Source organism: Anastrepha ludens, chromosome 2 (assembly GCF_028408465.1).
Source record: "Anastrepha ludens isolate Willacy chromosome 2, idAnaLude1.1, whole genome shotgun sequence".
Lineage (NCBI taxonomy): Eukaryota > Metazoa > Arthropoda > Insecta > Diptera > Tephritidae > Anastrepha > Anastrepha ludens.
The window spans coordinates 80506665-80522934 of NC_071498.1; the positions used below are offsets into that span (position 1 = coordinate 80506665).

General features: G+C 36.9%; 1 protein-coding gene across 13 annotated transcripts in view; it reads left to right on the forward strand.

Moving 5' to 3' along the window:
- LOC128871949 (protein lap4) overlaps window positions 1-15123 on the forward strand; it is a 239552-nt gene extending 224429 nt beyond the window's left edge. For 11 of the 13 annotated variants that reach the window (XM_054114140.1, XM_054114144.1, XM_054114148.1 and 8 more), the window contains one exon: window positions 10676-15123. In XM_054114140.1, coding sequence (XP_053970115.1) covers window positions 10676-12811 — 2136 coding nt within the window. In that variant the 3' untranslated portion in view covers window positions 12812-15123. The remainder of the gene's footprint in view (window positions 1-10675) is intronic. The other 2 variants (XM_054114151.1, XM_054114152.1) reach the window with 2 other exon arrangements.
- Window positions 15124-16270: the final 1147 nt, after the last annotated feature.

Sequence of the window (16270 nt, forward strand, 5' to 3'; positions counted from 1 at the left end):
TCTAGTGAGAAATAACACTAAATTAGATATATATTCTTTCTCTCTCTCTTTGTCTTTGTCTGCCTTGAAAATTTCATTTCTGTTATGTGTACTACGCTGCCGGGGGCGACCGGCAAAAAAAACTTTTTCTTCGTTTTTTTTGGCCTTTCACCGAGATTCGAACCTACGTTCTATCTGAATTCCAAATGGTAGTCACATACTAAACCATTCGGCTATGGCGGCCAGCTGATTAGCTGCTACAATATTGCAGAAGTTATTTTTCGACGAACGAGTTGTTTCAAAAAATGGAAATATAGGCAAATAATTTCGTTTCATTTGAACTTAATTTTGCACTAAAAATAATAGGTAAACAATGTGAATGTTTAAAGTAAGCTATATTAATTGAATAAAAATCTGCTTTTCCGCTTCCATTCAATTCTGCAACATTTTACTGATTGATAAAATGCATGTCGGGAGGATTGTTGCATGAATTTTGTAGTAGAACGCGATGCCATCTCATAAAAAGTAAGAATGCCGCCATTATCACACCTTGAACGTACTCAAATTGAATGTTTGAAATGACGCAAAAATCGGGTTGATTTTGTAATCTTTTTTGGCATAAGATGTTCAGAATTTTTTCCCATATAAAGCACATTTTCGGAAGTCTTTTATACGGAAGAAAATGCTCAACACCTCAGCGAAAGAAATTGTCAACCAGGATTTTTAGCTACTTGAAACTTACACTTACATATTAATATTGAATGGGCTACAAAACAGCATACCCAGAATTTTTTTCTGAAATTTGTTAATTTTTGTACAAAGTTTTAGAATGAACTTTAGTTTTATGAACTTTTATTTGTATTCTGTCTACACTTATAACTCATAGAAGACAATAAATATTTGATTACAACCAAAAGTGACTTTGATTTTTGTGTCAAAGGTATATTTCCTGTGAAATATTCTTTCTAGTAAATAAATTCAAAATTTTCCTTTTCAGCCTTAAAAACACGCAATGGTGGCAAGAGGGTAGAGGCCAGTTCATTTGTGTGCGATTGAAGTCGATTTCCGTATTTTCTGCTTAAATTTTGTATTTCCTCTTTTATTGAAGGGATGTTTAAGTTTAAGTCCCGATGAATTTGGGCATTTGTCACGTACCACCGAGCGTTGACTAGGGTGCGTATGGTCTTGGACTGAAAACGCTGCAGGATTTATAAATTTCATTTTGATGCTGTGCCTCACAGTTGGATTCCATAAGTCCAGACTGGTTTTAATATTCAAGGAGCAAATAGGCATTTAGTGGTAATTTCTCTTTTATTTTAAAGAGTAGACCTTGGTGCCACACTCGGTCGAAGGCTTGTGATTTGTACAGGAGAACTGCTAAACAGATTTATGTTTGGTCGAGCGCTGAAACCGATATTTCGGAATTATTTGTTTGTGTTCAATAAATACCATTTAACGGGTAAGAAAGGCCTTTTCAAAAACTTTTGACAGTATTCTTTGCTTCACACGTGGCAGAGTGATTTATCGATCAACTAGTAGCACATTTTTTAACGTAGTTCACTACAAATACATTGTTCCTTGGTTGAACAGTTTAATTGTCAGAGACCTGAACAAACTTTTTTATTCGTACATGCGCTCATACATATGTACAGGGTGAACGATATCAAGTGTTACCTATTCCAAATACCATAACTTTTTTGTGTCAAATTAGTTTGCTGACCTTTCAAAATGCTCCCAAAATTTAACTGAAATTGAATAGACGATTTATCGAATTGCTTACATATATAATATACATGCGTATGTGTAAATCTACATTCAAAATGAAAATATTTTGGTTTTTCTTCAACTTATCACCTACTTATCACCACTGACAACAAACACACGCCTTATTTACAACTAACTTCTGTCAGCTGCTCGCTCGGTTGATTGATAAATTAATCTGTCTACATATGGGGCTTAATACTCGGCGATGCCACGATTCTCAATTTACCTTTCCCTTACTAAAATCTTACAATTTTACTTACTCGCACTTCGTTGTAATAAACATAATACTTGCATCGGGTGTTTTTTTAAGGCTCGAGAGCTTAAAATGATAGGACAAAATAGAAATATTTTGGAATGATTTTTTTATTATAATCTGGTAGATAATTTCATGGCATTTAATTTCTTAATACTATATGATATCTGGCATATGCCCACCGCGGCTACGAGTTACATCATTCATTCGATCAGTCCAAGTCAGGTCGTATGGCGTCAATGGTGGCCTGAATATTGCAATAAATCGTGTGTAACGCGTTGTATGGCAAGTTTGCAACCAAGTACCATCCATGTTTAGTTCATTAATTCTTGAAAACAAAAACTTAGTCAAGTGGGACGACTTTCTGAGCTTCCATTATGCGGCTCGATAGTGCTCGCCATTCCCCGTAAGCGCTCGTCAGCTCAGTACTCATTTCGAAAAAAATAAAAACTTGGTGAACAGATTTTTTTTTTCAAAGTAAATTTCCATAATTTGGAAGTACTGAGATTTAAATGCTTCATGATGACTTGCCATACCATACTGAACAGAAATGTCAACACAGTTTGCAATGCTGAGCTGTAAAACCATAGTTATCTATATGGATAGTTCTCAGGCAGCTAAAAACAGACCCAATATATAAAGGGTGACTTTTTAAAAGCTATAGGCCAGTTTTTCAAAAAAACACACGTAAAATTTAGAAAAATGCATGCAATTTTTATTTAAATCGATAGTACAGTCCATATAATTTAATGTTTGAAGATTATTTCATGCAAATGTTTACCGCGACTGCGCTTCAAATGGTCCATCCGCTTAGTCTAATTCTGGCACACTCTTTCCAATGTTTCTGCCAGTATCTCACATATAAATGCTTTAATGTTGTCTTCCAATGCGTTAATTGAAGCAGGCTTGTCTGAATAGATATGAGCTTTAACATAGCCTCACAAAAAATAATCTAAAGACGTTATATCGCACGATCTGGGTGGCCAATTGACAGGTCCCGAACGTGAAATAAAATGTTCACCGAACCCTCCTCTCAACAAGTCCATTGTTACGCGTGCTGTGTGGCATGTGGCATCGTTTTGCTGAAACCACATGTCATGCAAGTCAAGCTCTTGCATTTTGGGCAAAAAAGCAAAAAAAAGTTGGATATCATTTCACGGTAGCGCTCACCATTCACAGTTACGTTACGATTCGCAGCATCTTTGAAGAAGTACGGTCCAATGATACCTCCAGCCCATAAACCGCACCAAACTGTGACCTTTTCTGGATACATTGGTAGCTCTTGCAATTCTTCTGGCTGATCTTCACTCCAAAATCGACAATTCTGCTTAACACAATTTTTCGATAAAAAAGTGGATCTTAAACTTTCTTAACAGAGCACGCATTTTTATAATAAAATTCAATGATTTGCAAGTGTTGTTCGTTTGTAAGACGATTCATGGTTAAATTATAGGCCAAACTGAAGATGTTTGACAGTGATACAAAACACGAAACGTGCGTCAGCTCTTTAAACCAACTGTTTAAAAAGAGAATAGCTAAAAAATCACCCTTTACTTTCGTACATATTAATATGCTTGTATATGTAGTCCGCACGCTGAAACTTACGCGAAGTTTTGTGTGGGCGTAAGTTTATCGATTTAGCGTTGAATGCAGTCGCCCTGGATATCAGGGGTGCTCTTATGTGTATGTATATAAATTCATACGCATGTATCCACATAAGCATTAAAGTATGTACGTACAAATACTACAGAACTAAAGAATTTCCACGTTGCTTTGCGACAGTTGCGTGCAAGTATACTGTGGGAAACATCTTAGGTTTAAGGCCATCGCAATCGCTATCGGCTGCAGGCCCCATTTAGTGCTCTATACTACAACACTGAAATTGTCAGCATCTTACATCGCTTCGAATAAATATGTCACATGCATATGTATGTGTATGCATTTGTACAATAAATAGACCGAAGACAAGTAAGCGAAATTTATTTAATTTGGTTTTCCTGTGGACTAAAGCGTTCGTGGTCGTGGCAGTTGGTGATTTTAGATTTTTGGTGAACGCACCGGAGCGCTCGAATTGCACATCCCCGCAAACTTGTCTAAAAACGAATGAATGCACCGAGTTTTTGGATGCACAAAAGGATCCTGCACCGTAAACCAAATTGGAAATACATAAATTTTTAGAGAAATTACACATAAATGCCTATTTCAGATTAGTTTAAGTATTAGAAAGACCTGTTGGTGCTAAAGAGGAAGGAGAAGTCCTTCTCTTCATTTGATAACACGAGTACAATAAAATTACTAGCGCGCTCAGGGTGTAACAAAAGGCGGTGATGCAAGTAGAGTGGTGCTTGCTGTAATTTTGACAAGTTCGGCAGACATTTCTCAATGTTGCCAACTTCATTTATTTTCCTCTATTTTCTTCTTTTGATGCCATAATGTAGACTTCTACCTGCGAAATATTACAAAACTTAAAGGAAGCAAAACTATCTACAGTGATCCAGTGCTTTTGATGTGGTGGGGGAGAGAAAAGGGATCTATGCTGGAGAACTGTCTCGTGCTATCCCCAAAAGGCACACTAAGGAACCTTAAGCGCCCAGCCATCAAACTCGAACGAAAGTGTTCAACCGTCTCTTTCTCCACAGGATCCCCACAGCTGCTGCCATGGGAGTTGTACAGAAGTCCAATCTTCTCCGCATGCGTTCCATCACTCAGTTACCGGTGATCACCGTCAAGAGTTTGGAAATTGAATGGCTGGGTATACTCAGCACTTTGAGCGTCCTGCTTCTGTCGTACTGGGGCCAAAGTGTTTTTGAGATAGCGTACGACTACATCTGTCTCGCGCTTTTTTAAGAAAGAAATATTGATTTAGAGAAAACCATCGCTGCAATTCAGATTCTATCTTGGAAAGGTCGGAAAGATAGCCCTAACACAACTCTCGTAACCCAGTTTGCGGATGGAGGGATTTGTATGATATGTACAGAGAAGGATGATGCCATGTCGCACATGAGGTTGCCTTTAGAGGTCTTTCAACCTAATATCCCTCTGAGCTGCAATTGGTTGAACTTGATGATCAACGGGAAAGATGATGCCAATCCTCTGCACTTTCCCTAATTCAGTGGTGGTATAGCCCTTCCGAAGAGCTACCCACCAAGCCAGGCAACCATATGTCAAAGAATGCGAATTGTATTTTCTGGTGAACAGCATCAACTCCGTTTGGTCAGAATTGACTCTAAGACCGCAACTGGCAGTCCATTGACTGTACAACCAATTCTTCTTCCAAATTTCAGCCATGTCTTAGGGGAAGTGTCCTGAAGCCAGTAGGACCAAGCCACCCTGGTTTTCTTTCAGCTAGCAGGAACATGGCTTAACGCGATACATACCAAAAAGATTTTATGTAGGACAGGAACTACCAAGGTGTTAGTCCTCTGAAGTATCACTGGGATGATACCATCAATACCTGGATGGGGAAAAACTTTCGATTGCCCAGTTGATTCTGTTGAAAGGCAGAATACACCTAAGGGAAACCTCAGGTAACCTCTCCTACCGATTTGTGGCATCATTACAAGCTGGAGAAAAGAAGTTTTTGGGAAAATGAACATCAGCCAGAATTTTTAAAAACTTCAGCGTATTCAGCCTACTCATCATTTTCGCTTTTGACAAAGTTTTACATGAATGTTTGCAGCGGATCTTGCTGAGTCTGGCAGAGTCTTTTACGGATTCGCCGCAGTATTTCCAGGAGTTGCGCTTCGCATTTGTAATGACTTTCTCATATTCTCTCAAAATTACCCGGTAAGCTTGAAAGTTTCTGATTTGATAGCAGTCATTGAAAACTCTATTACGAAGAACATTAATAAGGAAAATCTATTTTCCATGTTATTGTGATAGTTTACGCAGGTTTGTTTAACGCGAATTCATACAAAGTGGCGCGAAATTAATCATCCAATTTTATTTTTGATACTTGTATATATATGTGGGATTGGAGAAACCCTGAAATAGGCGGCAACCCCAATATAAAGCCCACAAGCGAAAGCGACAACTACAGCGACAACGACAATGAGAATGACAACACTGAATATAGACAAGCGCGACGTGTTGTGAAAGAAGACGAGAGTAGCAGACAGACGCGCAGCCGTGTATATACAAATTTTGGGCCGCTAGCATATTTTCTTTTTTTTAAGTAATCAATCAAATTCAAATTCAAATCAAATTCTTTTATTTGTACAACTATTTGTTAATAATAAAACAGATAAAAGGACCCACATATATAACTGGGGCTTACACCCTTTTTGGGTGTTTGGCTGCGCTTCCTCCTCCTATTTCTGGCTTGCGTCTTGATGTGGTTTCAAAAATGGACGGACCTACAGTTTTAAGTCGACTCCGAACGGTACAATTTTTTTTTTTTTTGAAGAGCTTTTTCATTGGCGAAATACACACGGAGGCGTACCATTGCTTGAGGAAGGCGACCGCTATTAGAAAAAACTTTTTATTCAAAGTAACTTGAGTAACATACTAACTGAAAAAATGGTTTTGAGTGAGCGAAATCTTTATTTTGGCCTTTACGCGCTCCATTGCTTGTCTGTTTGCATACATCAGCGGTCTAGTTCAGACGTACGAAGTCAATTGCAAAAATTATAAATTTTCCGATAGGGTGATTAATTTGATGCCACCTTGTACATGTCTCCATTTAATACAATTAAATTAGCGGTTCTGCACCTACATTATTTTCAAAAAAAAAAAAAAAAAAGTTTCGAATGATTTGTTTTTATTCCGACTTTAATGGAGATGCGACACTGTGTGCTGCCTTTATGTTGTTCTAGCATCATTCTTATATAACTCCGAATACACGCACCTTACACCGTTATGCGTTACGTGCTGCAGGCTGCACATTGACCTTGAGGTGCATATGTGGATGAAGGGCACAATTACATGCATTCTTAGTATCAGAGCAGCCTTTTCCTGAACTGAAGCAAGCATACTGAAGCTTTAGTTTGAAGCACATATAACATAAATACATATTTTTAAATGTACAGGTGTACAGAAGAAGGTTGGGAAGCGCCTTGATATGAAGTTTATGTAATCGTATATCTCATGCAGGTGCATTTCACATTAATACCCATCCGAGACTTTTATTATTTGAAATTGCACCCTCGCTCTTGAAATAACGGGGGTAGTTAGGTCAATTATCATTTATAAATGTTTGCTTTCTTTGCGTACTGTGTCGTAAGTCGATTTTATTCACTTTGAACACAAACCTCGTAGGGCTGATAGAGAATGCGATAGCGAGCTGTGTTCAGTTGAGACCGAATTCAACGCTTTGAAGCGATGTTCGGGGAAGGAATGGAGTCGCCTAATCGTTTTCATTTATTATTTTATATATGATCCGTTTTCTTTTATAGTAGTAAGTGTATTTCATTTCATTTGGATATATTTAAGGTTTTGCATTTGAATAATTTGATTATTTAATTATAGTTTTGTATTTTTTTAAAATTAACATTTTAACTTATGACGTAATAGTTTTTAACACAAAATCATATTTTTAATGATATAATAGGTCTATTTATAAGTTCGTGCGGTTTTACAACAGATGGCGTAACTTGATTATTATTCCATCGATCCACATTTCCAAACATTCATTGGAGAGCTACTGTCGTAAGGCACAAACGTCAGTATAAGTTTTTTATTTGAAGCGTAAACAACAATATTTTTACCACACTTGAAAATGTCGAATTTCGTGCCAAATAATGTGTTTTTGCGGGGAATTCTTCTTCATTATTTTAATATGAAGAAAAAAGCAGCCGAAAGTCATCGTATCTTGGTGGAAGTTTATGGTGAGCATGCTCTATCTGAGCGAACGTGCCAGAAGTGGTTTGCACGCTTTAAAAGTGGTGATTTTGGCTTGGAAGACGAAGAACGCGAGGGTGCGCCGCCAAAGTTCATGGATACCGAATTGGAGGAATTGCTCGATCAAGATCCGGCTCAAACGCAAGAAGAGGTTGCAAAAACTTTGGGAGTTGATCAATCAACCATTTCCAAACGTTTAAAAGCCATGGGAATGATCCGAAAGGTAGGCCATTGGGTGCCGTATGAATTGAAGCCAAGAGACGTTGAACGCCGTTTTATGGCATGCGAACAACTGCTTCAACGGCACAAAAGAAAGGGTTTTTTGCATCGAATTGTGACTGGCGATGAAAAGTGGGTCCATTACGACAATCCAAAACGTCGGGCAACGTATGGATACCCTGGCCATGCTTCAACATCGACGTCGGCGCAGAATATTCATGGCCTGAAGGTTATGCTGTGTATCTGGTGGGACCAGCTGGGTGTTGTGTATTATGAGCTACTGAAACCGAATGAAACGATTACGGGGGATGTCTACCGACGACAATTGATGCGTTTGAGCCGAGCACTGCGAGAAAAACGGCCGCAATACGCCGATAGACACGACAAAGTTATTTTGCAACATGACAATGCTCGGCCACATGTTGCACAAGTGGTCAAAACATACTTAGAAACGCTCAAATGGGATGTCCTACCCCACCCGCCGTATAGTCCAGACCTTGCGCCATCCGATTACTATCTCTTCCGATCGATGCAACATGGCCTGGCTGACCAGCACTTCCGTAATTACGATGAAGTCAAAAAATGGATCGATTCGTGGATTGCGGCAAAACCGACCGAATTTTTCACAAAGGGAATCCGTGAATTGCCAGAAAGATGGGAAAAAGTAGTAGTAAGCGATGGACAATATTTTGAATATTAAATTTGTATCCATTTTACGTCAATAAAGTTTCAAATTTCGAAAAAAACCGCACGAACTTATTCATAGTCCTATTAGTATATATTATATTTTTTTTGTTCTTTCGAACTAAAAAAAAATTAGAAATTGGATGAAAAATGGCGATGTTATAAGTGATTGTCCACATCAACCTTTCGAAAAACGGTTTTTGGCCATAAAATAAGATTTTGGGGGTGTATTGGAAATTTCTCCTATACCATTTTTCTTAGTTTTACTATACCTAAAAGCTGTGCTAGGTCTCCATAAAAGTGTAATATCACTGTCGCACAGTGTTATTTATACTCTTACTATTAATACTCACAATTTTTAACTTTTTTCATTACGATCAAGTTTTCGAACATGGTCATGTTGCCACACATATAAAAATTCTTACCCCTTTCACATTCCATACCATTTGCAAAAAAACTCTTATGAATGAAATTCGCGGAAAATAACTGCATTTTTTGTTGTTTTCATCAGTTATGCAAAGATTTTTTTGACACTTTTTAAATAGAGTAAACCTCTTTTTTGTTGTTTTTGTTATATGTGTGTTTATTTAATAACTGTTGGCGCCTAATAGTAGTAGACAAGTACAGTAATGGAATGTGTGTATAAATGTTTTGTTTGCTTTTTTATTTGTTGTTGGAATTCTCGATCAAAGCTAAAATTTTAAATTTTTCTTCACTAAGCAAAGATATTCTTGACAAACTGCGTATTTGTAACTTCATTAACCACGAAAATTTTTAATGATGAGAACAATGAAAATTTTACCATATTTTTCTGGAAAAAGTTTATACATAAAATGTTCATAGTAAGTTGTTTTCATTTTTATTATTAAATAATGTTTTGTAAAAATGAACTTTCACCACTTTCGAAGAAAACGGGCATATACAGCCAGCGATAAACCATAGCGCATGAACATTTTGACCGATTTCGACTATTTTTCTACTTTTTATTTTGAGTGTTCATTATTTCTGTATTATATAAGTGTTGCTCATTGTTTAACAAAGGCTATGCAAATCAAGTTTTAAGCTTTTTACAAAAATGAACAAAATTCCATTAATTTTTAATCCCAACTTCACTCTTTAGAAGAATTCTTAGAAAAACCAACGTACAAGTTTATTGCTTATTCAATTTAAGTGTAATTAAGTACCTACAAGTTTGAAGTTGGTAAAAAATTGCGTTGATTTTTAATAGCTTTTTACCCTGACGTTGTTCCGCATTTTCTCCATGTAACAATTGCAGACTTTTTACTTAACTTATAAATGTAGCGGATAGTTTTACGGAGCACGCATGTAAAATTTATGTATTTTACGATGCTATGGTCAAAAATACAGCCGGCTTATTTTTTTTAATCTTTTCATACACAGTCAGGCTATGTTAGGCTTTGCACCAAATACTTATAAACATTTTTGTATGAAAGTAAAACTAATTTCGTCTACAAATTATACCGATATTTATATTGTACACTTGCATATTTCACAATTGAGTGTTCTTGTATAGGTGTGCACTACATATTTGCATATTAATTAATAAAAACTATAATTTTGCGAGCCCATCGTAGCTGTGTGCTAGCAATTTAATGCGTATAATTTATTTATGTATGTAAATATGCTGCAACTACTACATACTTAACTATTTCTGTATATATTTCTACAAAGTTTTAACTTTTCGCTAATTTACCTGTTTAAGCTAAGCTTCAATTGCGCTACTACTACTACCACCGCCACTATCGCTACTATAATATTAAAGCTTTTGCCACTACTACATTAACATTATTATAATACTGAACTAACTACCTTAGTATACTCCCCAAAATTTATCGGGTTGAAATGAGAAAATAAAATAAGATATAAAATTATTTAAAGAGAATTCGAATATTTCCATCTACTTACCACTCAATTCAGGTGGAAACTTGCCAGGAGAAGATAATCTCATTAGAATTGCAAGATCCGGAAAATGACGATGACGATAGTAACGACAGCAGAAGAGCCAAAAGCACCAGCCCATATGCATTCCCAACTTACGGCGTAAGTAGCAAAGACTCAACAACAGTGGTGGCAGCAGCAACACCAACAACCGTTGCAGTTGCCATGGCAGATGAGACATTAGAGGATGAGGAACCGCCGGAGCTATTGAGAGAAACCATGCTATTGGACACAGTTGACGAGCATGACTACGATGACACCACAGATGAAGATGGTGAAGAAGAAGGTGAGGAGGAAGAGGAGGACGCTGCCTCTATAGTTACCGTTCATGCAAATAATGAACAACTGTTCCTACGCACTGATGATGAATCTATCGTTTCTGATGATTTCGATGGTATTGGCAGGTGTGGCCCCTCGTCCATCGACAGCGTGTCGTCCATATCAAAGTTGCGTATACAACCTGTTCCAATAACACTACACCAGACATTGGCTAAGGAAGTTGTTGTAACAGCGCCGGCTGTCTCAACTCGAATTGTCCCATCAACGAATACCGAATCTCCAATACATGGTACAACCGCAGCACACACCATTGTGGAGGTAGTAAACCCGTTGATATCGGGAGATGGGCAGGTAAAATGCATTGCGGTGGGAAAGATAACCGAATACGAATATCCAATTTTCGACAATGAAACAAGGATGAGATTGCGGTCACAGCGAATTGATAGCGATGTTACAGATGTTGACGCAAAGAAGGTACAGCAAGACGTTGATGTTGAGCATGGCGAGGATGACAATGATGATGAGGCTGAGCAATTGGCGGCTGCTGCGACGGGAGTATTTCGTAGTGATACGTTTGTCTTGCCTACAATACAACAACAACAACATCAAGAGCAACACCTACAGCTGCAACACCAGCCGCAAGAGGAACTTTCATTGAATGCAAAAATGAAGAACGTATTGGTGGAGCTATTGGAAAATGAGCGTGTTAAATTGAATTTGCAGAAAAGCCTTGAAGAGGATGATGAGGAGCAGCAAGAACTCGCCTACGGCGATCCCGATGATGAAGATGATGATGCGGTTGACTATGCAGCAGTACGCCGTAGAGAATTCAGTGGCTTTAGCCGTGGCGGAGTGAGAGGTACGAGCGATGGTAATGGTAATGACCGAATGCTGGTGGAACTAATGAGGGACAGTAACAGGAATACAATTAAAAAGTTGGCCGGAGGCTTGGACGATGATGATAGTGATGTAGAGGAGGACGATGATGAGGGAGAGGAAGAGGAAGACTCCTTAGATTCGAGTGATTCCGAGGACGATGCAGAAGATGATGAAGAGGCTGTGAACATAACACTTATCGATGGCTGTCAAGTGATTGAGAACCCGAACACCGAAACGCCACTAAAATTGCAAAAATCACAAACGTATACTTCCATGAAGGACGCAGAGCAGCTACAGGACAAGTCAACTACTGAAGTAGCTATCGCACAGGAAGATGTGGACAAGGACATCGAGCATACAGTGGAAACACTTCAGGCAGAACAACGTAAACTTGAAGAAATCACAAAACAACTGCGCAAATCTGTGGAAAACTTATTGGCGGACGACGATGCAATTGCGGAAGCAGTTAGCCACACAAGCAAAGGTGAAAATAGTAAAGTCGCTGAAAATCTGACACATGAAGTTGTACGCACTGTGGAAACGAAGACTGTCATAGACGAAGATGGTAGCAAGAAAACCATTGTTATTGAAACTATACATAAGCCCGAGAGCAAGCCAAAGCAGCCTGAACGATCTCATGAAGAGTCAGGCGAGGCGCTTTTTAACAAACTCCTGCACGCTGGCGGCGATCTTAAGCAGATATTGGATCAACAAACGGGCGAAAGTGTTATAACGACCACCACCACAGATACGGACGGCACTGTCACTACAACTACGACCACAATCTCAAATGTGATAAAAAGTGGCATCCCACGTGCCGTGGTGTTGAAATCAGAATCTGGTAAAACTGAAGAGACTACGGATGCGGAAAGTGTTGGACGTTCCAGAGAAACTGATGGCAGCAGTAGTAAACAGAACAAACAAAAACGTAAAGGAAAAATGGCAACAAGTAAATAAGAGATAAAATTAACAAAAAGATATTTCGCTGAACACAAGAACATCTCAGCGGCACTGCATTAGGCGCGAATAGTGCAAAATGAAATGTCTATACATATAAGTATACACACAGATATTTATATATGTGTTAAAAAGTAAGTTTAGGAGCCGAAATGATACATAACAGAACCAATATTTAATACATACTTCTGCAGCCAGTTGCATTTATCGACGGAAGTATGCGTGAGGCAGAAGTTGGGTGGTGATATGCACGTGGATGTAAGGGTACTGATCAGTAAATTGGTCGGGGCGTAAAATAATCAGGTAGTAAGGAGTAATAAAGATTTAAAATTTTTTAAGCATACGTGAATATTAATAGGATTATGGAGCTAATAGAGCGCGCTCTTTGAAATTTTGCAATATTGTTTGCGGGAAGTTTTTATTTGTGTAATAATATTCCAAATGATTTTGAATAAAATAATAATAGCCTGACGTAGGCATTCGTGCCAGGTATTTTAGGTCAAGCTCTTCTTCAATTCTACTGATGTGTGAAAGACGGTAAAGAAAAAAATCAGCTAATAGATTTATGCCGCCTCCGAAAAGCAGATGGATTTTTATGATAATCTTCTTTCATAGCCGAGTTACACTTGGATGTCAACGGCCGACAACTGTCGGAAGAATCTTATTGATATTTTAATATCCGCAGTAGGCATATAACCCCTTACCTGGTACCGTTATACCAGGCACAATTATGCTTCGACAATTTTTTATACAAAACGTATCGATATTCCTTTTGAATTATATGCGTCAATGTATGTATGCCTTGAGTGTGCAGGCCCCGACCCTTTATTTTAATAACTTATGAGGTTTTAACTATACATATTTACTTTTGAACAATACGAATACATACATATATAATTTGTTTTTAATTAACAAGCATTTGCATTTATCATTTGTAACTAATATAATAAAGTTCATTGAATATATTTTTGTGTTATTATGCATTTATATGACGATACCCAAACGACGTTATATGTTAAATCTCAATTTCCGTACCCCAACCCACTCACAAGAACGCTACGGTTTACAAATTGGTTTAATTTTCTGAAAGTAAAAGGTTTTATTTAAAAATATTAAATAAAATTTTTGTTTTGCTTTTTTGTTGTATCACCTAACGAACTATTTAATTTTATACATTTATTTGCGCCATTTTTTTATATTTATTTTTTACCCAACCGATTATTTGGTTTGTCTTTGACAATTTTAGGTGAAAAAGTAATGCTGCGCTAATAAACCCACTGTACCGACATTTGAACCCCTGTAGATCTATCACATGCTTTTATCCTTTCCTCGTGCATCTTAATGAGACGTATGTGGATGCGCGAAATATCGCTAGCAAAAAAAAAATGTTAACGAACATATAAGAAAAAACCATTAACGAGAGGAAAAGTAAAAAGTAAAAAGAAAAAGAGAAAAACAAAAGAAAAAAAAAACAAAAAAACGAGTGCAAACTTTTTAGCATAGAAACAACTTCACAGAAAATGTTGAAGGCTCTTAATTAAATATGTATTTTCGATTCAAACACCTTCACATGTATTTGATTATACTCGTAAGTAAATTTATCCTTTTTAAACCATTCCGTTCGTAATTTGATTTCTCTGTATTGTATAATGTAATAATAAAGGAGTAACTAATTGTATTTTCAGTAAGTTTAAGTTACCTACAAATGTATGCGTGTATTTGTTCGTATCCATGTACAAACATATATCTACACACCTACATAAAATCGTATGGTTTTATCATTGTGTCTACATATCTATTGCTATATATGTGTTTGTAATACAAATTTAAACTCAATTGTTCTGCAATATAATAATGTAAGAATGTATAATATATATATATGTCGACATATGTATATATAATATATATCTATGTCGATATATGTATATATACACTTGCATACATTCAGGTGTAAATTGAATGCACAACTAATTAGTAAGATTGATCAGTACGTCCCCGAAACAAATATACAATACATACAACATACATCTGTACATACATAGGCATTCATAAGAATATGTATGTATCTAAATTAAGTCCATTGAAGCGACATTCTATAAATAAACGAGGCATATACATTTGTACAATAGCTAAATGCACACATACATATATGTAATAAAAATATGTGTATGTTCGTAAATCCTTTCAGTTAAGGATATTAATCCTGTGTATGCAATATTAAATTTGTAAAGTGGAAATTTTATAAGATTCTTGAACGAAAATGGCAAATATTAAAAAAAGAAAAATAAACGAATATATTTTATAGTATATTAGTTAACTGAATTTAATTATAATAAAATTTTAATCACTTTTATTAGAAGAAGTTCGTTATTTTTATTTGTTTTGCGGAAAATGGTAAGTAATTTTACTGATAATACCTACAACCATTTACCATTTCTTATGCCCTCAGATGAGGCACTTATAGAACCAAAGTTAAGAAATGAAGTTGCATCGTAGAATCAATTTTCATTTTCCTTTAAGGCAAGAATCGATTTCTTTTTCAAATCAAATTCTCCGAGTCCAAACGACAATCGACCAACAACTTGTTACCAGTCGAGCGAATGATGGAACGTTCAAGCGAGATTAGAGATTAAATTGCAGCAATGATAATTGCTCTTGAGGCCCTAAGGTGAACACAATTCTATGCCTAGGGTAGCCTACTCATTTAAAGCAATGCCAATTTTATGAGCAGAATCGAAATATAAGTTGTTTTGAACTCACACTAAGTAGATGATTGTTGGCAATTTTGACCATATACACTTGTGGACAAAATAATAGGTGTGTGCTGAATCTGTACTGATTTACGCCCAATAGTGTAATAACTGTTATTTATTTTTGATACCGCTACATTTTAATGAAACAAAAGCGAAACTAGAACGTAAGTAAAAAACATTTTTGCGACTCTATTGGTAATTTTGCGTTTTATTGGAAAGTAATGATTGTTTGATTGAATTCGCTTGGCCATAAAAATAGGTGTATCAGCATTTTTTCGAAAATACCTTGTTATTTGAAGTGTTTTCAAGTATGTTTTGCTATATTGTTCAATTTGTATTATTTTGACTGGTTCAATAATTATTTAGAATCGGTCGTAATAGCCACTGCACCGAAGTAGAGCGTCAATTGGTGAAGAAACTTCGTGCGGAAGGGAAAACGTATGGCTACATTGCCAATACATTGGGACGTTTGGAAATCTTTGTTACGAACTCTTTAAAAAAGAAGTGTGAGAAAGAAAATCGTGGACGGCCAAGATTGACGGGCCCGGCAGAGGATCGCCGTATAGTTCTTATGACCAAAAAGGATCCTTTTGTGTCTTCGCGACAAATCGCAGCAGAAATGGGATTGAATATAAGCTCGCGGACAATACGACGGCGCTTAGTGGACGCTAATCTACCAGGACGAAAAGCTAGAAGAGTTCCACTT